This window comes from Bombus huntii, chromosome 13 (genome assembly GCF_024542735.1).
Source record: "Bombus huntii isolate Logan2020A chromosome 13, iyBomHunt1.1, whole genome shotgun sequence".
Lineage (NCBI taxonomy): Eukaryota > Metazoa > Arthropoda > Insecta > Hymenoptera > Apidae > Bombus > Bombus huntii.
Window position 1 is genome coordinate 6427696 of NC_066250.1, and position 24773 is coordinate 6452468.

General features: G+C 37.5%; 1 protein-coding gene across 4 annotated transcripts in view; it reads left to right on the forward strand.

Annotated features, from left to right (window-relative positions):
- Window positions 1-24773, forward strand: part of LOC126872469 (uncharacterized) — a 140515-nt gene that overhangs the window by 104023 nt on the left and 11719 nt on the right. For 3 of the 4 annotated variants that reach the window (XM_050632451.1, XM_050632449.1, XM_050632448.1), the window contains one exon: window positions 17512-17582. In XM_050632451.1, coding sequence (XP_050488408.1) covers window positions 17512-17582 — 71 coding nt within the window. Of the gene's footprint in view, window positions 1-15704; window positions 17439-17511; window positions 17583-24773 lie in introns of those variants that run through there. The other variant, XM_050632452.1, reaches the window with a different exon arrangement.

Below are 24773 nucleotides of genomic sequence, written 5' to 3' on the forward strand. Positions count from 1 at the left end.
ATCGTTAAAACGTACAGCTGTCGTTGGAAATGTTGGTTAGGACTGGGGAAAAATGTTCGGTGCGTGGTTAACCGCATCTAAAACGTACCGAATTGCGAGTGATTAACCCAGTTTCCGTACCGTAATTAAAGTTTAGGCCGTTTGTAAATCTGAATGCAAAAACAATGTGCTGCCCCGGATACCCTGGCGGAAATACTCTCTCACCCCCAAAATATTTTTGCAGCGTTGTTTACTGCCACCTACATCCCATCGCACGCATTTTCTCCTCCTGCTCGTGGCTTTGGGGTCATGCGTTTACGTGAAAACGCGTTTCTTTTTTGGAACAATAAAAACCGGCGAGTACTCGTAAAGATGAGACGGCGATTTCATTTTCAAAAAATTTCCAGGAAATTAAATTCCATCAAACTACTGGAGCAGGAGGAGGGGATCAGCTTACCGTGGAACAATTAATTATTCATGATACATTTCCTTTTCAATTCCTAACGAGCAATCTCGAAATGAGAAACGAACCGACCATTTGCTAAATGAAAGCAGGGACGAAAGTAGGAAAACGAGACCTCGAATCTTCCGGTGAATAAGATTGACGAATCAATCGAGTTCAAACCGCGATTGTTCAACGTCCGAAAAGGAGACAGGATCTTCGTGAATAGCGTTCGGTTATTTCATGGGACAACAGGTGCCGATATTGCACGCGGACATTTTTAGGATTGCATTGTTACCTGTCCTTTTCATCATTCCCTGCGCTTTCATTTGTATTCTCTGTCTATTCACGACTACCAGAAGCCGAATTACCCATAGAAATTGCGTCGATCATCGTGATCCAATCACTGGAAATCGTTCTATTATAGTTTCACGCTTCTCTTCGGCTTTACCCGTGCCCCGTTTCCTTTGCTTGATAAAAGTCTGACAATAAAGCTGAATGAAGGAAGAACAGGGGTTTGGATCGATGATTCCCATACTTCCTGCTGGCATCATTATCGCCGCAGGCCTGCGACGTAACAGAGAGCCAATGGGCGGTTCTTTTTATCTAGATAGGGCGTCAGGATATCGTGATGATTGACGGTCTGACTTCGTGCTGTGTCAGCTGTGAGACAGATGCTTTTTATCGACTCACCGAACGGCCAGTTTTTGGTTCTCTGCGATCGCTGGTTAACTTTCTCGTTTAAATTAACTCGATTCATCGATAAAATGAAACAGGCAGAATGAGACAATACCGCGATATAAATAAAGAAGAATGGAATAAAAGGGAACAGTCTGGATGGACTAGAAAAGCACCTACAGTTTTAAGAACATATTATTAGATTCAAGGACACTCGTGAAGGATCTAAAAATAAAGCAACCTTTCCCTAGTAATTTTAGAAGTTACAGAGGACGCGATGGAAGCGACGCGTTCGACACGTAACCAACTTTGGTCTCGCAGTAGAAAGGGACGGCGCGAGTCAGACAAGCCGAACCCGTTCTTGCACGAGGTTGTACCGTTATTTATAGCAAGAAACATCAATTTCGCGACACGTCGCTGAAAGTTTGATAAACCCTTGACGATTTATCAACGCGTTGAAAATGATTATTTTCGTCGTGGTACCGAAGAGAGTGTGGAAGCTACCATCCACGACATTCGCTCTCTTGACACTTTTTCTCTGTCTCGCGTCGACGACCATTAATTATACGAACGTTGCGGTCCTCTCGTCACGTGGTAACCTGGTTCATAAATTGAAAGACCTATGCGAGAAGCCAAAAAACCGAACACGTCATGAAATCATTTGATCGACTTTGGTCGAAGCTGTTTGAAAGCTAGCTATCTTAGACTTAGGGTATCGAGACGGTAATTGACACCACTTTCACGGCTAAACCGCTTTCCAATTTTCTCCTTATTTTCACGACGTAATAACTTAGCAAGCTTGACGGCGTTTAGTCGCCGCGGCGTGGCGCGCTGTGAAAGCTGGTTGTGGAGGGGTGCTTGCTTCCAGAGAGCTGCTGGTAATGGCTACGTATATATAGACACTTCTTTACAAGGCGGTGCGATAAGCTCTCATTGGCGACCGAAGCGTAATCACTACGGCTTCCTGAAATAGCCTGAACCATCGTCCCCTCACACCTTTCGATCTTGTCGTTTCCCTTTCCTGGAATCCTTGGCGGAAGAACTTCGATCGGCGTGTAACAGCGTCACGTACGCATGGAACATTGTCATTGATGACTCAACTTTCGATCTTTCTTCGTACGATGCTAATTTTGATCGCATAATTCAGAAATATTTGGAATTAAACACTCTGTCGTTTGTAGATCTAGCGTGTTTTTTTTTTTTACAAAAGAATACAAAACGTTAAAATCAGGTTAAGACGAAGGATTTGAAGTCAGAAATTTTTGAAAGTTAGATAAATTATGTTCCCTTTCGATATCTCGAGGCTAACATGTAAATTTAACTCTTGTGGCTGCATCATCTTTGTCACCGGCATCGAATATTCGCTTTATAAAATGTATAAAAGCAATAAGATTTACCTAAAAATCAATATTCTTTACATATGTATATAGTTTGATAAAATAATAATACGTATACATAAAATATCGGTATAAATCAAAGTTGACTGCTGTTGTCCGAGAGTTAAATTATACCCATTTATATCATTTTATTGTGCAACGTCAAAGCGTTGGTGGTAACAATATCGCACCATATATCGTCGGAATATTCCTCGAATAGCTTAATACCAAACTGCGCAGTGGTTATCGAGAGCAATTATCATTTGTCCTGGCTACCTTAACGCGATGGTTCCCACATGACAAAGCGTGCCCATTTCCTCCGCTTGCAAACATTTGTCCGGGGGCGAGGATTGATTCTTTCCTCCCTCTCTGTAGGTACACATAAGTTAGCATAATTGAAACGAGTGGTTCATTACACTTCTGTAATCAATACACAGGTTATTCCTGTAAAGGAGCAGCAGGAACGTTACCAAGATAATCCGATTCCTCCATTATCACCGATAAACCATAGCTGATACATATTAACAGTGATGAGCTGACGTCGATGAATGAATATTTTTAAAAGGATAATTTCTATACCTCGATACTTTCATATATATCACAATCGATTACACACCTTAACTCGACGCGGACAATCGATTTTCTCTACCAGCTCGGAGCTTTCGTATCGAAAATACCGTATGCAAATTCAAGTATCCGTAAATTTTATTTATCCTGTCATATATCCTTTCCATTGATAGAAGAAAACTCTGGATCATGCTCGCCAGGGATTTTACCCGGATACAGAGGAAAAAGTTTGCACGATAATCGATAATCGATAGTCAGCCAGTGGAGGCTATCTCGTTTAAAAGATCCTACCATGTGACTGTTGTATTATTAATTTCGACGATCAGAAGCTACATATTCCACGGGTTTTCTATTGACTGTTTCATGAGCTTCGAAGATCTTGCTCCGTCGGTTTACATATTAACGCGTTGCAGCTTATGCGTGTACTGGTGGTTCGCTTTCATATCCTCGTTACCATCGATGTATTGGCGGGATCAGTCGTAAAACGATCTCTAACGTTGATTTGTGTTTGCTATCGGGAAATTTATTTCCATCTTCCTTCCGATATGATATCGATCATCAGACTGCTCGGTTTGAAAGAACGACCGCGTAAATTATTCCACTGTGGATGCATGTTGCTGTACCAACGAAGCGGAAATTGAAGTATCCTTCAAATAAAAGCGACAACTTTCGGCTAAGTGACACCGTAATTTTCTTTAGAGACTGCCGCTGTCCCCACTCAAGATATTAGAAAAGTTCGTCGACATAATATAAGTTACGAAAGTGGTCGTGGCGAGAAATAAAGGAGCTATTTTGTTTCAAAATACGATTACGTAAAATGAGAAACGTCGCCAGTCGTTACGATCCATCAGTATTTACTCTTTTTATTAAGCAATATCAACCGAGTAATTACTCCTTAACTAACAATTACGGTGGCTCATTACCGAACAACAAACAAAGAACGTCTCATCGTCTGTCCGAGTTTCAAGAAAATTGTGTCAAACCGGACTGTTCCTGTAAATTTTAAGGAGTTTAATTCCGCGTAATTGCCTAAGTTTTCGCCATAGCCTGCGGACATTGATTCGGAGACGACGTTAAGTAAGAATGGGAACAGTAAGAAAGGAACGAAAGCTGCTGGAAAGTTTTTAAGATCGAAGGTTTTTTATTTGCAAAGTCAGCCGTGAACGCGCCAGCCTTTTACCGAATGATCGTTATTTACTTTTCCACGAGGAGGTTCGGTTAGCATAGAGGGATAGAGAATGGTTGGAAAAAGTAGTCTACTGTTCGCTCGAATCGAAGACATTTTGATTTATGGCTGGAAAATGGAAATCTCGCGTTAGAACCCAGGTCGGGCCCCATGGGGGTAACCTGGTTTTTGGGCGCGGTTCAAACGGCATCGAAAGGATATCCGATCTTTTTCCTCTGTCAGGATGTATGACAACGCTGAAGAATGTTAAAAAAGATATGGTGACAGGTTTGATCGATACAAAATTTTACTTGCTTCCTCTCCTGAAAAAGAGAAAAATATTTTTATTATATGAAATATTTCATGAAAAGTATTACACATAATCCTTTTATTGCTCGTAATATTTCATGAAAAATAATCAATTCTACAGTATGTTCACATTATATCCTATAAAAATTGATTTATTGTTCCCGTTTAGATAGTACTACGTGGTTATATAAAGGTAAACTAATAAGAATGAAATTTACTAAATGAGATTGAATCAATCCTCTATCAACGTGCTCAATAAAGTTGGCTTTAATTAAGAAATAAAATAATTTAGGCATTACATATTTTGACGAAAATTAAAAAATAATTGAGATTTCTATAAAGGCTATATTAAGAGCAAAACTGATCTAACTTATAATTAATTAAATAATCCTATTGGTGATGTATGTCATCTCTTGAAACGTGTCTAAACTCACACACCCTTCAGCTCGAGAGCTGCAGGGTAAGTTTCCCAATTTTGGACTATGTCGGCGGTCATCGATCCATAAATTTAGTTAAGGGCCGGAACGATGTTCTGCACGAAAAGATTCGAAAGTGAAGCTGGTTGGACAACTTGATTAGCGTAACTTTGCTTGCGAATAGTTCCAGTATTCTCGATGTAATAATTCAAAGAAAACTATGACTACTCTTACGTCAAAACCCACCAAATATTAGCATCAAAATTAGGAAGATGTATAAACAAAAGGATCTTTGTAAATCTAATAAAATCCTCTTCAATTAGAACCAGATAAGGAGACATTATCAAAACGTGATTTATCACACGTTATTGATTTTCATGTTGATGCAAGAAGACCACATTTCCTAGGGAGCAAAGGAACGCGATAACAGAATCCAATTAGGCGACACTTGGATGACTCATGAAGCTTGCAACAAGAAAGCGAGGCCGCTTTGTTAAGAGCACGCCGGCAGCTTTCTAAGGACTACTTCTTGAACTTTCGCCTTGTTTTGCGGTTTGAAACCAGCAACGTCGTGTCCATCATGAAGAAAGGAATAACAAAGAGACACAATTTCTCGTTTCTTACATTTTCCGCTTCTTCCTAATTTTCGTCATTATCTGGCCATTATTGCTTGACAGACGTCAGCGAAAGATGAAAACCACTAGAAGAGTCCAATGAAAAGAGAGAAGTTAGGAGAACATGCGGTTGCGCAGCGTTCGGGGAGAAAGGACTGGAATGTTGACCTCATTAATGAAAGATCGACCACGGGGAAGTACAATTGCGCCGCTTAAGAGCTTATTACGTCAACTGCCAGCCTTATTGCCGACGGAGATTTATGGCACGCATTCTAATAACTGGAGTAGCGTTCTAGTTGATCCAGAGAGAGCGTTCACTCGGCGCGCTACCCAGCGAATAATGCGCTTCTTGTAGCCTCTGACAGATACACGGGGGTGTGTACAACTTTGGTAGCTTGTACTCTTAGGGAAAAAGCCTGGGGATCGTTCGTTTCTCCCTCGAAAATTTTCGTAAACTTGCCACGTGGTACATATTTTATCCAGTTTGATAAATGCGTACCAAGGCAAAGATATAAATCTTGCCATGTTAAGAACCATGATCCCGCAGGAATACGGAATAAGTACCGAAATATAGGTGTACTCGGAGTTTGAAGAAAGAAGTGCTTGATATTTATCTTCTTTTATGCGAAACCGATTCGCCTTATCCAGGAAGAACGTTCAAGTGAGACCAGAAACGATTCTGGTTGTATGTTTCTGAAGATCCACAGAAGGAGAGTAGGACGACATCGAGTAAACTATGAATGATTCATCAGGATATGCTAACCACGTCTGCGTCCCGCAGTACTTCGCTAGCAGAGAAATCCTAGAAGCTTCCGTTTGTGATTGGTAAATGTCATACGTCGAACTAATTGCATCGAGGAAGTTGCGAGAGTAAGCGCGAGAAGGAAATCGGGAAGGGAAAGCTCAAAACTCAATCAATACTCGCTGATGAACGGTCCAATGGCTATTGCCACCGTGCCGGCATATATAGACGATTCGAGCAGTGTTCTATGAATTATTTAGCGTTAGTCAAGTGGCCCTCCGTGTATTTGCCCTCAAACCGAAACGAGCTTCGTGCTATTCGAGAAGCTCGCTTGATTTCACCGACCCTAATCCATCGCTTCTATCAGTGTGAAATGGCGTAACTGGCTTCATTCATTCAACCAAGTTCGGAACGATCGGGAGCTGCAACGCTAGTTCGAGTTATTACTCGATCCTTGAACGCCTATTATTCGACTAGTTTGATCGTTTTAACGTTAGGAATAATTTATCTCAATGTGCTGTCAGAGTGATGGATGAGGGACAGGGTCGATCTAAATTGAAGAGAAAATTAGGCAGAACATTCTTTGATGGGCAGCATGGAGAATAGATGAGGAAGATTTAATTTTTAACCTTGAATAGAAGGAAATCTAAGTGTCATTCTAAGAATTGTACAAGAAGAATCTTTTCCTTCAAAGATTAAGGGCGAATGTGACAGAAAGATGTAACTTTTTAGAACTACTGCTGAGTTTTTATCATTTTTCTGTTATCGTTATTGGAGCATAGAATGCTATTATAAATTGAACTACATATCTCATTGAGAAATTATGCCTGACCTTTGATCATTTGTATTGTTATATGTATATTGCATTCATTATTAAAAGATTGCGATCTCCAAAGCGTTAATGCTCATCCGGATCATGGTTTGCATGAGTTATGAAGGGGAAACTGGAAACTATTCTGTATCTTTTAATATCGGGAATATCAGGTATAATGTGCATCTACGTTTCAAACTATCGAAAAATCTCGGGTGACGTCGCCCCTTGACCTATCCTTTCCCTCGATATCAAACGCCACAACTTGCCACGCTCTGTTGCCCCCGACAAAATCAATCTCAGACTCTGAAGCTCACTTTTGAGTTACGATCGTATAATGGACCATGAAGACGAGTCTTTGTACTCCTCATATATTTTTCATTTTTCTTGTTCGTCTGTCAAAATCTTTGATAATAAATATTCGAATGGAGATTAATATATTTGACAAGGATGAAAGTGTAATTTCTCTGGTTACAAATTACTTAGTATTTTATTGCTACTTGTAAATATATTGATACTTTAATCAGTTTGTATTAACGATACTTGAGTATTAATAAAATGTAAAAATTAATAGCTATGTTTGCGCTACACGTGTGCTATATATGAACTATGCTAAATGTTGTGAAACCAACAATATGTCATATAAAATTCGTTCAAATGTTGGCTTCCTATTAATTTGACAGTCAAATGAGCTGAAGGTAATGAACTTCCTAAATAGCGAAATTGCCTATAATATGCGACACTTACAGATAACAATGTTTTTGTTGTAATTTCCAAAAATGAATTGCATTATGTCATAATATTCTACGAACATAATTCTACAAACATAAATAAGTGTCCACATATTTACCTAGTTCTGCGCGATGATATATGTAAAAAAAATTTGGTAAACTGTAGCTAGAACACTATGCTTCATTCACCTTTTTGTAATCAGTACTCCAACTATGAAATTGTGTTTATCGCATGAACACGAAGCGTATATGATTTACTCGAGCGAATAACTACGCGGTTACCAGCGGCTTTGATATTTCCCTTGCGGCGAATAAATTGAAATAGAACTATCTTCGGTTGAATCAGGATAGAACTCCAGGATTATAGCTAGAAATGGATAATTATTTAGATAGAACGAAAGTTCTGCGTGTTCTTAACTCGGCAAACTAGCAGGTGTCTGTAAACAGGAAATCGGGCAAACTCGTGGAAAGTTACGTCTGCTTAAGAAAATTACGTTTGTCCTTATTTGGATACTTCCTATTAACTCGACAAAACATTTTCTATCATCTAACAGCAGACATAATATAATCTACTTGACATAAGTTATTCTTAATATACCTCGCATAAAACACGAATATGTTCAAGTCCTTCAATATTTTCAGTTTTAGGAAACTAATCATTGTCGTTTCGAATGCCAAATGGTCGCACGTTAATATCAACTAATTTAAAAGTAACAAATGCGATTGACTAAAAATTGCATATATCAATTTTACGATAGAACTTAATAATGTGAACAACGAAGATATTGATAACATATTATCTAAACATAAAATATAGATGCGAAAGTATAGATATAAAATGATCCTTATATGTACATGAGGATTTGGTGATTAAATATTCCCAATATCGAGCGCATTAACAGACGTTAAGCTGTAACAAGTTTCGCGAAACTCTGAAGAAGCTTTTCAGAATCACTTATTCATCTAAACGTCGATTAATATCCATCATCGTGCCGCAGATTAATCTTCCAATTTACCGAAAATCAATATCTTGTGCTCTTAAATGAATATCAAATTTCGCGGCCAGAGATTACGTCTTTTAAATCCAGGATGAGGAGAGTAGCTCGTCGTCCAAGTTGCTCGAATGAAATATTCGTGGTGAACGGTAAGGGCAATATCATACAAAATTTTAGGCTAACCTGTCTGGCCACATTATGCTCGAGCCGCGTTTATCAAAAGCTGAGACCTGTGACCTGTGTTTCGGCATAATTTATTCAATGGGTGACCATGCTCGGATCGTGGTAGGATCCGATCTTCCTAATGCAATATTGATTCGATTTCACTGCCACGACGTGCTAGGTCGTAGCGTGCAATTTGCATATGGAACTACACGGCTCGCGGAAACGACCCGCCAACGTACGAACCACGGTGACGTCGTGGCGTTGCACTGTTTGCCATTTGATTGCATGGAAATTGCGTCGACTAGGCGACGTACGCATCAATGACAAGCCTGATTTCCTCGACCCACGCTTCGTTAGAATGCGAGTCACGCTAACTGCGGACCATCCGATGTTTACGTGTATTGTACCCCGTGTATTCGACGTATCTTGCATCTCTTATGAGAAAATGTATGGGCGTTAACGCTTTATAGAGGGATAATGAGAAAGGCGAGGGTATTGACGTGATATTTTGCATTTTGTGCTTGGCAATTGAGAACAGTTGGAACTTAAATTATAAATGTCTTGATATACGGTTTTTTATTGTGTTTGCGTAGTTATTGATCTCGTGTAATGTATTCTGTAAATTTGATACAGATTTAGATGTGTCGTATGTGTTTAAAGATGGAATCTTTTTATCTACTTGTCTAATTTAGCATGGTCAATTATCATAAATTTTAAAAAAATATACATCTTCGGAATTAACAGATGATTTTCGTTTTTACTTATGTCACATTAAAATCCTCCTGTTTAATTGTAAAATGACATTAAAATCCAAAAATCGATAAAAATAAATGTACCATGTTTTCTCTTGTGATCTTCATACTATCAGTGATACGACAATTAACGATATTACAGGAATATTAACGAGCGATTTATTTGAAGTACCAAGTGATGATGGAGATATGAAGATAATATATAAAAAAGGGAACAGAGTTTCAAATAAAATTGACAATGTTGACGCTGACAACTGCGACAGCAATTATCATTTCATTATCATGCAATTATCATTGTAAGCGGCGAAAGGGAAAGTATTAATTTCAAGTGAGTTTGAGCCAAAGAAAGTTGGTCATTCCATGAATAGTTCGCCTGATGATTTGACATTTTGTTCTGATAACGATAATTGATTAATAGAAGATATTCAATCAAACCTGGAAAATTTTAAAGATGAAAGGTAAATAAGTTAAAAATGTACATACGTGTATATACGTACACATGTACATTGAATCACATACTCGCGTACTTCATAATTAAAACTGAAAACTTGTATTTTACAACGAAGTTGTAACTCATATCTTCTATTTATACTCTTCGTTTATTTACATTCACAGCTTGTTTGTTTATGTCCTTTGTTTGTCTACATTCCTACTCTGTGGAAATGCGGTAATCTACGTGAAACGCAGTGACTAGAAAGGGAAGATAGGCGACAGCCAATTTCCAGATTGATTAATTTCGTTGATAGCGTTCGGGTTATCGTTAGTTAACATTAATTAACCAACCGCGTTAATGTTCTAATAAAGCAGGCAGGGGGTGGACGTAAAAGATTTTATCAAGGTACAACTGATGAAACCTACTGTAATAAGAACTTCCTGCTCGCATAAACTCCCATTAAAGGAGGAAACAAATTTCTTTTAACGCGAACAACAGTTTACGAGCTTTTTGCGGCGAGTCTCCTCTACGAGTAAGGAAAAGACCGTAGTAAGCGGAAACATCAGGAAGTTCTAAACTCGACGCGCGTACAGGGAAAAAAAGTGAAGAAAAGCCAATTATCTCCGACGCTTCCTAAAATCTTTCGTCCATGAATCGCATTAAGAAGTTTGTTTGTCCTGTTCGAGTGACGGCGGCTAGTTCGAAAAAAGAAAGAAAGGAAGCCAGTGGCCAGGGACAAGAAAAAAGTTTCAACGTTCCCGAATGCCGCCGCGAAGTTCTCTGCAGCCGGATGAAGCAAAACCAATTAACATGCAGACGCGAAACTTAAGGAACTCTGACAAATGCATAAAATTTGCATCTACACGGGAAATTACAAGCGGGTTCCGAAACTAGCGGCTCGCAAAGTAAACGCATGTATTGTTTGCACGAATGACGTAAGCAGCCTCTGCAGTTCGATGAATTCTCTATACGCCGTTTACGCGATTCTAACGATCTACCAACGACATTTCAAAGCATCTAAACAAACTTTCTCATGGACCAAAGATAAAATGGAACAAGTAAACGTTTCAATCTATCGATGAATGAAATGTGGTCCGTTTCCAGGTTCGTTGAGACCGCTGTCGAACGAAGTTTTCGCACGAACACAGGGAAAATCGAACGGGGTTTTAGTGGTCGTCAGTACGTACCAACGGCGATAAATTATCCACGAACGAGCAGTGTGATTGCTATTAGCAAGGTGCGACGACAAGGCTTGCAATTATGGCCAGCGGTTCGTTACTGTTAGAACCGCGAATAATTGGACGAATTTGCGGATCAGTGGAGCGGATGCTTGCGAGGCATTAAACGGGTTCCACGACGTTCCATCATCGTGGCCGAATACTTCACATCGGGGACGTTGTTATAATATTAATTCGTCTCCTCTTGGATCGCGTCTTCGAACAATTTACGGGGCTTGATACATCGTAATTGGCTTGCAATCAAGACGTAACCACGTGGCCAATTACCGTGGCTTCGAAAATCCATTTACTGCTGATTATGTTTGCTAATTGCAGTGCCTATACGTTGCTCTATCTTCGTGTATCAGAAGTGCATAAAGTGGGAACGAAATTGTTCATGTCAGTAACAATACTAATAAGACATTTGAAGAAGCTCGAAGACTGGAGTGGAAGAAGGAGGAGATGAAGAATCGTGATATACCGACGTATCCTTAGAGGATGATTTCTGCAATAAATTAAATGAGCCTTACTGCAAGTATAAAAATAACTAACGATTATTTTATTTCAGTAATGAAATTTGAATATTCATACTGGTATTGAATATTCATACCTCTATCTTTCCACCCTTGTAATAATGCTATAAATAAAAATTGCTATAATATCAACGAAAATGAATAAGAATTTGATTATGAAACTAATTGACAGAATTTTGAATTTGATCATGTGTATTGATAGTAAACCGATAGAACAGATTTGTTGCGGTAACTCATTTTGCACGCTTCACTGTATCGTTCATACCTTTTATCACGCTCTTACAAAAGCATAAATGTCCCAGCGTGTAACGATTCCAGACAATAAATCTCATTTTCGCGTCATATCGCGATTGTTCGAACGCCTGCATACATTTTCGCCGCGGCGGTCGTCAGAGAGGGGGAAAAATAATGGCCATAAATCCACCAAAACGGAAGATGGAGGATGAGGCGAATAGGTCAGCATAGAAAAGTAATTAGCAATAAATCCTCGTAGAGTGAGTACACGTTTTCTTTATGCGCCGCTGGATAACGCATAGTACGGCTTCCGTTGGAACGTGAAACACACCGACGAAGATGAATGTTCACGGAGAAGGTAAGACAAATAAAAAGGAAAACTAAGAAATAATACGTGGAGCACGTGAGAAGAAAAATCGTGACACATCGGTATGCATTGAAATTTTTTATGACTATCTCAACGCGACATGTTTGCGTCTTTACGAGACGAAAGATATCAGTATGTTTTCTGCTTAAAATGTTATTAAAAAACTATAATAACGAAAATACAATGCTGAATAAATACGTAGAATAACGTCTGACTAATGGTATTCTTTTCTACTGAAGATTTGCTTCTGAAATTCTGGATGTTTCTCTGGATTTTATTCAAAGATTTAATGTGTATCCTTAATTTATATTTAACGTAAGCTTTCGCATTCATGGTAGCATAGGTTTATTATCCGAAATAAATTTCAATTATTATTAAAAAATATTGGTGCAATGAAAATATAACAATAAGTAAACAAGTAGCCATGTCTAACCTATAGCATCCATTTATATTGACGATTATCTCTTACATTTCTACACAGAAAGATTATCTCTTCCAATCATATTCCTTTTATTTTAATCAAAAGATTCAATAATATTTCGTGAATTAATGACTAAAGGTAGCTTTTTTACCAATAGTAGTAAAACATCTTATATTTTTATCTCCGTAAAATTCCGAATCAAAATGGAAGATATAACGTGAAATAAAGCCTCGGTTATCGAACGGAAAATATAAAAGAGGATTTGTATTGGCTGTATTATATCGTTTAAAGCCGATTTCTTAGCAGGGAATATATGTTTGCGTTAGATAAAATAACGTCTAACACGTACAGCTGAATAGAGGATAGACTTTGCCCGAATATATTCGTCCTCTAATACGGGAAGATATATCAAGCTTGGCTCAGCATCGCTACAAGTTCCTGCGATGCATTCGCATACCGTACTAGCTCGTTCGGTGACTGAACTCGAATGTTACATCTATCATCGTTGGTTTTCTGGGTCCACAAATCCTTTTAGTCGAACGGTACGCTTTCTGTCAAAAGAAACTACTCAGTGTATCATCACGCATCATTGAAAAATATTTTCTGTCGCTATCTTCTTCATTAAGTCGGATCAGTGAAAGAAACATTCTTTATACGACGATCACACATGATTTGCACTGGATTCCTCCACATTTATATTAAATTACTCTTCGAATTTTCTATCTCTTGCAGTTCAATGATCATTTTCGCCCGTTTCAAACTTCACCAGCTTTGCACATTTTCGCTATCATTTTCGCTTTAATTTTCTCAGGACCAGTGACTATGTTATTCATTGCCAATGATTATTATTCTATCTGCAAAATCGACGCTCGATCTTATTCCAAGTTCCTTAATGATCACATATTCAAATTTTGTTTAAAGTTTGCAAAATTCGAAGTAACTTCCAAATTTCTTTTTCATTGCCAATGGCTATCATTAAATTTACAAAATAAAGTGTCAGTCTTCTTCCATCTTCTTTATAAACCACACATGAATCAGAGACCATAATTTTGTTTAAGTTCTTATTTGAAATCTTCATTACAAAGTTCAAAGAAACCAAACTCTCTCACAGTCAGTGATAATCATACAATCTTCAAAATCAACTCCAATTTTCTTCAAAATTTCTTATCAGTTACGCGTTCGATCCTCCGATCTCTATCTCGACTTTGTCGAAAATTTCGTTCACAGTAATCCCACACTCGACTACTTCGTTTGGTGATGTATCATATCGAGTTTGGATAGTGGTTGCAGCGTTTCGAGAACGAAATTAAAACGAAAACCGCCAGGATCCGAACGATAATTAACGTTCGTCATGCAGATGAAACGGATGCTACACACGCAAACCATAAACGGAGAAAGAGAAAAAGAGAGGAGATGAGTAATAACGTTACGTAGTGTGTACGCGTGCATTCGGCGGCGGCCATTGGCGCAGAACAGTCGCCAGAATAAATTCATTCGTTATTTCCGACTCGATTGTCCCAGATTTGGTCAAAAGCTACAGCCGGAATTAGCTAACCGGAAACTGGTCCTCCGTAACGTGAACCGCGCCACCGAAAAATTTCAATTGTACCGCAGGAATTGCTCGTTTAATCGTGGAAAACAGCAACAATAATTACCCGGCCTCTGTGTTTTCCTTTTCTCGAAACGCGACTCGCTGTGCCATGCGCTATTTGAGCGATTTGATTAATGGAAATTTAGAAACATCGTGATTCACCGATGCGTGAAAATTTCTGATGGTGAATTGTTGATTAATCACATCTTACTGACGTCATACTGTGAACGAGGACAAATGGGAGAGAGTATGACGATGCAGGAATTAGATCGTCAATGTTTATTATTGACGTCATATTAATTCTTCGTTAATTAGTCGTAATTATAAACAATTGATGGAACTTCTGCTTGTTAGCGAGTAAAAATAATGAGAAATTGTAAATGTTTATTATCACATATATACGTATATCAATTTTTGTTCCAATTGATAGTAGCTCAGGTTTATAATGTAATTTAGCAAATGTACTATATGATGGTAAATATTTGTTAATGTTCTCATATTATATCTTAATTGATAATATTCGTGAGAGATCGGAGAAATTTAAGTTAATAATGATTCATGAATTAACTGCCCTCAAATATTGTAGTTTTATTACGGTATATGTGACATATGATAGCGGAAGTGAAATAGGACTGCGACTGTTCAAACAGAACAGGATCATGTTATTTATCAAGACAGTTTGTACATTATAATTCGTCGCGCAGGTAGAACAACGCAATACCTGATCAGACAACTGGAATACCATTTAAATAATGTTATTAAGACTATTAAGATTTAGAAGTATTATTAAACTAATATATGAAACCGTACTTAACAAGTATTGCACCGTGTCTCTCCTACCAGATATCAACGAATTTTGTAACTATTTTTATTAAACGTGATAGATTTTGAATCGAATTCATATCCATCGAATATCCATAAAAGCCATCAACCGTGACGTTGTAAAATACGAGCTTCTCGTTCAGAAAAGTCCCGATGCTCGTGGCAAATGACCGGCGTGCCACAATGAAAACCGCGTGTCTCTTCTAAGCGTGAACAATGAACGAAATATCGGCCGATATACCAACGATGGCCGTGTGGCCTTCGAATCCGATTGATTCCTCCAACGAATATCTATCCCGACGTGTGCGTGACGAGTATAACGCGGTCGGGACGAGTGGGACGAAAGATCTTTCGCATGGAAATGAATCGGGATCGAGGCCGAAGTGGCTCTCGTTCATCGACAGACGGCCGCATAGCCTGGGTAATAATTCTGAAAAATTGTTCCGTTCTCTGAGCTCAGTCTGAGATTTTAACGCATAGATCGCCCTCGTTTCTGGATTCCACGTGATATATCGGTGTTTGCAAGTATTCCTTAAGAGGCATTAGGATCGTATATTCTCCAAGTATTGATACAGAATAGATTTCGCGTTCTAGATTGCTTGATGTACTTTACAATATATACATGTACTTTTTAATGTCTATCGTACCATTGATTTTACGTTTCGTGTCTTAAACGAATTTCTTAAGCCTTGTTTAAGTCGTGTGTGCGAATTAAAGTAACAGGATTTCATGTTTGTGTTCGTTCAAGTTTAGTTGATACTGAATAATTTTTCTCTTTTCTGTTGCCTATGATTTAAGATATATATTTATTTTTTCATTTCTTTAGAGTCTATGGTATCTTTGATTCTATACTTCATATCTTAATCGAATTCTTGAAGACTCATTCGACCTCTCAAAGTTAAGAAATTAAGTTTCAGGTACAATGAAAAACAAATGGATTCTAGTGGAAAACTCCACGTCATATCCAATATGGTATGTGCTAAATATTAATACGAATTAGACAATCAATACTTCACAGAAATAGCAATAAAGCTACATTATTCGATAATTATTATTTTATTCAAGTTACAGTTGAAAGAATCGCAGTTCTACTCGGAGTTTGAGAGTAGAGAATATTTCAAGTCAAATAAAATTGTATAAAGTGATTTCAAATGACTTGAATATATATAAATTAGCTATTCTAAATATTTGTTCTTATTAATATTACATGTTAAATTAAATATAAATGTTCTTAAATATTTTTTCAGCTTTTATCGGCAGACTCATAGACTAATTTTTTAAAATGGCATTTCAAGCTCGATCGATCTCGCCGAAGTTTTATCAAAATCCACGGTCCACACCTAATCATTTTCCCATCAATAAACGTTCCTGCTGCCTAAGCGACTACCGCAAGAAAGTTCGTTAAAGTCTTTAAAAAAGTCGCATTAATGTTGGAGTTAAGACCCTGCATAACTAACTGCCGCGCCAAACGTGAAATTAGTTTCATCTTCGTTATGCAACGACCAAACTTAACAGCCTGCCAACTTGCCTGCGTTTTAAATCAATCGAACATTTTTTCTATCTTCTGCTGCACCGATGAAAGAAATATCGATGAAAGAAAGAAAGAAATATATATATAGGATGTTAAAAAAGTGGGTGACATATACATAATGTGAATTCAGAAGTTAAGTTCATTGATCTACATATCTACTAATGTATTCTAGAATAAAATTAGATTCTTCATAACTTGGAAAGATGAGGTTCAAACGACTTTCCAAATATCTCGTTCTAATACCTTGACTCGCACCTTGAATGAATATCGTCCACTTCTTTTTAACGCCCTGTATAATATTTTCATTGATTCTATGGATCGGTACCGTATTGCAATCACCATTCGATACATCGCTATGGCGTTCAAATAGGAAAATCATGGAACAATACCTACGTGCCAGGCAATTTTATGATCGCACTATTCAATTTCCTCGGTTGTATCGAATCGAATAGGAATGGGATACGACGCGTTTGATAAGAAGCTTCTAGGTAGCTCTCGGGCGTAATTGGAACATTGGGCGTAGCGCAGCTGGCTAACTATGCATAACGTTAGTATTCCGCAAGTCGCAGTCGTCAATGGTTGGATCCAATTTAATGTTCTACTCGCTCCTTGGATTTCAGATCTGGACACGATGTTATATGGATACACGAACAACATATATGTGCTGGACCACACTCCTGAATCGCTGCCGGTGAGTACGATTCCGAACAAGCCAGTTAGTCACGGCTGTTACTGCCCGCCCTGCTCCACCCTTCTGTTCGCTCGTTTAAGTCGATTGCACGGATCATAATTGCATGCCACGGTCACCAAATTAATATGATTGTTAAACTTATACAACGACCACCATTTTAAATTGAAACTAGAACTAGTTAGAGAAAATATAACCGATTGATGGATTAAGTAAAAATGACTTTGAATATGAAGATCATAAGAGAGAGGCGTGTTAAATCACATTTTTTATTTTTCATATGAGGACTGTACAGTAAATAAATCTATTTCTGTTGATTTTTTAATTTTTATCTTATTTACTTTTTTACTGTACTTTTACAATTTTTTTATATTTCAAGTCAATTACATAACAAATTCACATCGAGAATAATTTCATGTTCCTCAAATCGAAGTCAGTGGAAGTATGAGAAGTGCAAATTTATAAAATTATTAGATCGAAGTACGAATTTTTTATTCGACTTAAACGAGTTATCGAAGATTATAGGAGTTGTTCCTTGAGTTTAATGATACAAAAGACGATAGTTCCTACGACACAAAAGCAAGAACAATGTAGCTTGTCTTCGATTCACGTTCGTCACGATCAGAAAATAATCAGACTCTGGCCGATTCGATGCGAATTTAATTAAATTCAACGATGGTGTATCGTTCGACTTTGTTTCCAATTAAAACTCGCAGTTGCGTATTTTGATTAACAGTAAAATTTAATAATGAACACGTGTACACGAAAGAGGTAACCAGGAATTTCTCGGGACAATTCCCGGGGACGCGTAAATTTCGTGGATAAATTGAATCGATACGTGTTGTCGCAATAACAAGGTGCGAACTACAACGAAACTGAAACAAGCATATACCACGTGCACCACATGCATTCCAATTTTTGAATGAATTGCTGTTATCTTCCTAACTATCTATCTAACTAACGAAGCAAGAGGGAAGAAAAACGAATTTTCATTAGTTTGGAGAGATGTGAGATATCGTTTTCTCAAATAAAATTTTGGCTGCATACATGTACACTCTTATTTATATGTATTAGGGAGATACTCAAAAAAAAAACTTAAAGAATCAATATAAAATTATCAAAATGTTTAAAAATGATCTCATTTCAAAAGTTAGACTATACACATTTAATATTATAATAATAATCTCATTAATCTGTCACGTCTGTGGACCATTATTTTGGTCAATTTTTACATCCACATTATACATTATTACATTTATCAAAAAATCGAAAAATACAAAGATTTTTTTATTAATAATCGTATTAGTATCATAAGCTCTTTTTTAATGTGATTAATATCAATCGATAATAAAATCAAATTTAATTGATAATATTTAGCTATAAATATAAACTTCGCAAAATATTTCACATCCGTAGTCAAAAAATGACGAAACGCTGCGGAAGCTTATAGAAAACGCAAACTCGTAAAAAGTGTACTGGCAATAAAAATGGGCACGTGTCAGTTTCATGCGCAGCTTGGCTCACGTAACGCGATCTATTTTACCTTTCGAATTAATCATTGGTTAAACCATGTGTGGTGTGTGCATATCATTGTCTTCCGAACGAACCACTCCACTCAATTATCCACAACGTAACGGGCTACGAAGAATAGGGAAATCGTAGAAATGAAACGCGGCCGTGTATATGAATTAAGTTAATTAGTTGTCGAACAAATAAAGCCTGTTCGTTAACAGCAATCAGTTTTGGTTTCTGACGCAACGGTAGGGTTACAAGTTGAATTAATGGATCGAGTAGTGCATACATCCCCAGTCAAAAGCCAGTTGTTGCGTGTGCTTTAAAACTGGAGACAGTTAAAAAGTAAAGTACGCGAATTAATATTTTACATGTCAAAAAAATATTTAACGTATAAAATGCTATTGTATTAAAATTTTTGCCATGAAATTCATATAATATTTAAACTTCATAATTAAATACTAAATTCTTTTAATTAATTTACTTTAAATACTAAAAGATGCTAGGTGTGTTAAAATTTATACTATAAAAACCCATGATTATTTTTCTAAGTTCTAATTTACGTTAAATATTAAAATTTTATCAAGTGTGAAACGTGTCCTAAGACATTCATTCTCCGAAAATTCATCAGAAATCGCAGTAGAGTAATTTGTCTGATGATGATTTTTATGAGAAAAATTTGAATTTGTTGTCGGAATTTAGGTAACCCATCAAAGGGTACTGTTACCAGGGACGTAATTAGGAGTAGAAAATTGATAGAAGATCTTTATTAGAAGCCACGTGCGACCGGAATTAGCTAGAAGGGTCGGTAGTCTGTAATCGTGGCATTGTCCCTTTTTGCTGGAGCTATCGTCGCTGAAGACGGAACAAAAGCGATCAGAAAGCTTTATTCTTGCTTCGATCGTTGTCTTCATTAACCGTCTGTGGTTTGTCGCTCATTTAGCCACGATATTTGTCGGCATCTTTATGCAAGAGTAGTTTACAATGTGCATCTAGTGCTTCAATCTAATCGGCGGCATACCATGTGTACCATATGAAGGAATTCGTGTTATCTCTATCAGTCAGTATCGAAAAACGAGTCGAAGAAATCGATAACCATAAAATTGAGGATTACTATTACATACAGTAACATTATGCATAATTTTTATGTAATATATTTCAACTACCCATCATTAAGTTTCTATCTTCCTACACTAATGAAAGCTTCTTTCTCTGTTTATAATAAATAATAATGATAATAATTACTTCTAAACGAACAAGAAAAATGAATACTCCGCAATCAGGACCACTGGCACTTTAAAATTTCAATTCCTGAGAAATTATCTTTGATTTAGAATTCGACCTTGTATGAACCGATGCTTTCTTACGTGTTTTAATGGAAACTACGTACTTCTAAAGCTCGTCACAATTTCATGAAATAATTGATATAAATTACATTTTCATTCACATATATTCATCGATGAGTAAAGATATACGCGTAAGTAGGTACATACACCGTCAGAAATTGGCAGAGCTGGTGTGCTCGTCTATTTGCGTGTATATTGGCTATCCGTGTACACGATGTTTCGTGTACCGTGTACACAAGACTGAATGTAATTTGCAGGAATCTCGCAGGGGGTGGGATCTGGATCCCGCGCGGTGACATAGGACATTGAATTTCCGGCATCTCGCCGTGGTGTATTGAATCGATCAATCAGTCACATTCACGTTAATTAGCTTGTAGCATAAAGTGTTTATCGTGTCGTTTAATCCAGGTGGGGCGTTTATATTTCGCACGGCGACGCCTTGCGTCGTATAAATTCATTTCTAGGTAATTACGCTGGCTGGTTTGACGTTCGAAAAATATTTTACCTGCAGTCGAGTCGCGAGAAATTAACGCCGGAAGCCTGTAAAGGTTATTTATTCCATTGTTCCGTGTCTTGGTATATTACGATATTTAAAAGAGATTGCTGGTTGCTTGCCAATTTCCTCGTGTCAACACTTTGTTCAAGTACTTGCACAATAACATACACATCTGTTTTAGTGGTTTTATAATGACAAGTGAATATTCTTGCAGCAAACGTTTTCACGTGTTATTGTATAGAAACAAACTTTATAGTATTATCTATTTATGGCTTCCCTTATTTCATAATTTTTTTGAAAATGTTAAAATAAGTACAATTTGAAAATGTTAAGATATAATGAAATAGTATTTGATCCATGTCTGAGTGACATCCTAATTGTTATAAAATAAAGATCATTTTCAATGAATTATGACAGAAATTATTAGGAAGAAATTCATCGATGAAAATTATTTTTATGAAAGATGGAATGGAGAATAATAAAATTAGAAAAGTTGTTGAAGAATTATTCTTGTCGAGATAACAGAGAATCTCTTGAAATAAAAATTACTCTAAACTATTTAATCAATATCTTTTGTGCCAGTTATTATTTCTGAATATGAGTGCTCTCCATTCCTAGTTTCCGTTTGCCAGGTAGTTTAAGACATTTGTACAGTACAGTTTTAATCCTGTTAAAAAGATCGAACGAAAAATATTTTTATATCCAGTTAAAAAATTAACGGAAGAGAATGAAACAGCTTAATGTTTATCGCGTTATCAATAGCGAGGATCGTTGGGAATATTTACTGAAAGACTTTTACAAACACGAAACCCTATTGACAGTGTTCACTGGCGTATAGAGAAACTTTTGCCATCGGAAAGCTGCAGCTGGAAACTTGGCGGAAGTAAGTTCATTCCGGAATACGCGTCTTGATAAACATCTTGGCGCAGTTAGGTAACGTTATAGAAACGAGTCAACGACGGACTTTACGATCGTGCCTTGAGTAAAAGAGGCCGTTAAATCGTCTTATTTCTCTGAAAGAAAAAGAAGACACGAAGAAACGTTCGACATCGTCAACCTGGAAGAAACGTGCACCCCCTTTTCGACGTTTCAAGGCGGGAAACCATACGGAAATCTCGATCCACGATGGCGTTTAAACGTCACGTAATCTGATCTTTCTGTCGATCTGATCGAAACGAAACGTTATAGCGTTTTACTGGTGGAATATCTGATTTTCCGCGTGAACACGAAACTTCCATCAAACGTTCTAGTGAATTTCAAGGTGTTCGATCGCAATTCCGGCCGCGTAGATCACGCTACAGGAATTCCGTGGAAAAAGGAGCCGGCTGGCGTTAACTTGTCCTTTCCAGCGAGCTATTTATCAGCGTCGAAGGACTGGAGGAAAGTTCGCGTGCACGTTTCGAGGAAATACGAGACGAGGAGCCTGGATATGTCTCCCCGGGGAATATCGTTGGAGTCTCTGTCTGGCCAGGCACATGGTGTAGGTACATCGAATCAGCTTTCTACTTGTTATCTCCCGGCATTTGATCTCTTTGCCATTTCCTGTTCACTCTTTTGTCCCTGGATTCTGGAGACGACGTTTCCTTCGGGGCTTCCTTAGTCGCGGTAGAAATAAAGATTCGGTCAATTGGTCGAAGAGGAGAAAGGTCCCTTTCATCAGATGATACAATCCCCTGACATGGCCATTTTACGCTGTTTCTCTCATTCAACGACTGTTGCCTCCTTAATTTTTCTGTCTGATTAAATTTTCTGGATTTCTATATTAGTTACTTAGGATGAATTGCTCCGTTATTGAGTGAAATCAATGATCTTGAACAAGTCTTCAACAAGTCTACAGACTAGATTGAGCAACTTCATAAATTGGAAAACAGAAGAAAGCAATATGACGATTTTTTAACATTTTTAAAAATTTATCATTTTTGTACCATATTTTGGCAATAATTAAATCTTATGGGAGTTGTTATCGTATATAGGGGAATTAATCACTAATTATGTAGCCACATAGTAAAATCAAGAAATTTAGGAAAAGTGGAGTTGATTAGTTTAGTTCAGTTCGGAGAAACTCAAATGTTACGCTGCTTCGTTAAATTTTTTTGACTTTTCCATATGACTAAATGACTTAAGAGGAGTTTTATTATTAAACGAAGGAAATACGTCTTCGTCAACGAATGTGTCTTCGTTAAATGAATTTTTAATTAAAAGCTTGACATGGACAGTCTTTGCTGATAGTCGAACGATTTAATCTCACGAATATTCTAAGATCTTTTTCAAGAATATAGGACAGCTCGGTGTCAGAATTTTTTGCAAGTTCGTAAAGTTTCGTTATCCCTGACACCGTACAAACTGCCACTTTTCGTACACGTCTTTCCCTCGCGATGTATTTTCAAGAGCTTCAACTCTAATCGAGTCTGCTCCCCAACGTCGTGGAATCGCGCTTATAAAACTTAAATGTACGGCGAGTTCGCCCCAGGACGACTTAAACTTTGACCAGCCAGCCAAATATTAACTCTTTGCACCGCAGGCTAAAGAAGAATTCCGCTCCTCCATCTTGATGAAGAGAAACTTTCCGCCGGAGTCATTGTTAGGATTCCAAATACCATGAGCAATCTTATACATATAAGTTGAAGTTTACGCAAATTTTCAGTGCAAAAATCTTTTAATCAAGGCTTATCGCTGTGAAATAATAAAATCAGTTATTCTACGTGAAATTAGAGATACAGAATAGACCGTGGAACTTAAATTTACGTTCTGTGTCCTTTGATCTAGAAAGCAAGTGAAAGTAATAAGTCGATTAGTACTTCAATGCCTCTTCGTAATGAGTTAAGCTTCCTTTAGATCAGTCAAGTCGTTCCAAATCACCTGAACTCAAGCAACTTCTAGGTCATTTGAGTTCAAACGACTTCAAGGCAAATAACTTGTCTAATGAGAGCAAACCTGAAAGCTTGAAACAATATTTCAAACCGAATAAATGACTAATAGAATCCAAGTTGCTCAAATTCCAATATCTATACCTATATACCTCCTTCTCTATTCCGAAATTTGATAAACCTTTTCTTTTTTAGTTTACGTGGGCAAATGCTTTGGAAAATAATCAATTGAATATAAATTTTGGTATAAGCGTAAATAATGTTTGATAGTATTATATGTATCAGACTATATCAGAGTGTTACGTATCTCAGAAGAAATTTACGTCTTCTCTAAGATCTCTCTCATCATTGCTATACATTACAGCCTTCATTCGATTTCAGTTAAAGACGCAAATATTATATTGTTCGAGCTTAGTTTTTGCTCTAAAAAGGATACGTACGGGCAGACTTAGAAAAGTAAATATCCGACGCAATTGGATTAATTCCTTCGCAAAATATCTGCTAAAATTCTACGAGATATCGACACGAGATCACCGAAAACTTCTTAACCGTTGAATTGCTTTTACGATTCCTCGATTCTTTCACAAGCAAACAGCGGGGAATGCATTAAAACCCTTTCGTGGAGAAGCAGCGGAATCGTTTCCAACGAAGATTCTACGCTGGTGAACCAAGCTCTAAAAGCGCATCCTCCTTTTCACGAACGTTTATGGTTGGTAATAGTTGGAAAGTCTCGTACCCCCGGGGCGAAAAGCCTTTTAACCGGCGTGTATTTTCCATGCCCTCTTCGATTGCACGATTCCGTTGAGATTTCGCGATTCCGCGAGAGATGATCGCATCTCAAACCTCATACCAACACGATGGCATAATTGCATATGATGGATTCGTATAGAAATTGTTGTGTGTAACTAGCTGTTTAATGATGTAACATTCAGATGGATTTGCATTGGATTAATTAGCAGTCGGTTATTGATCG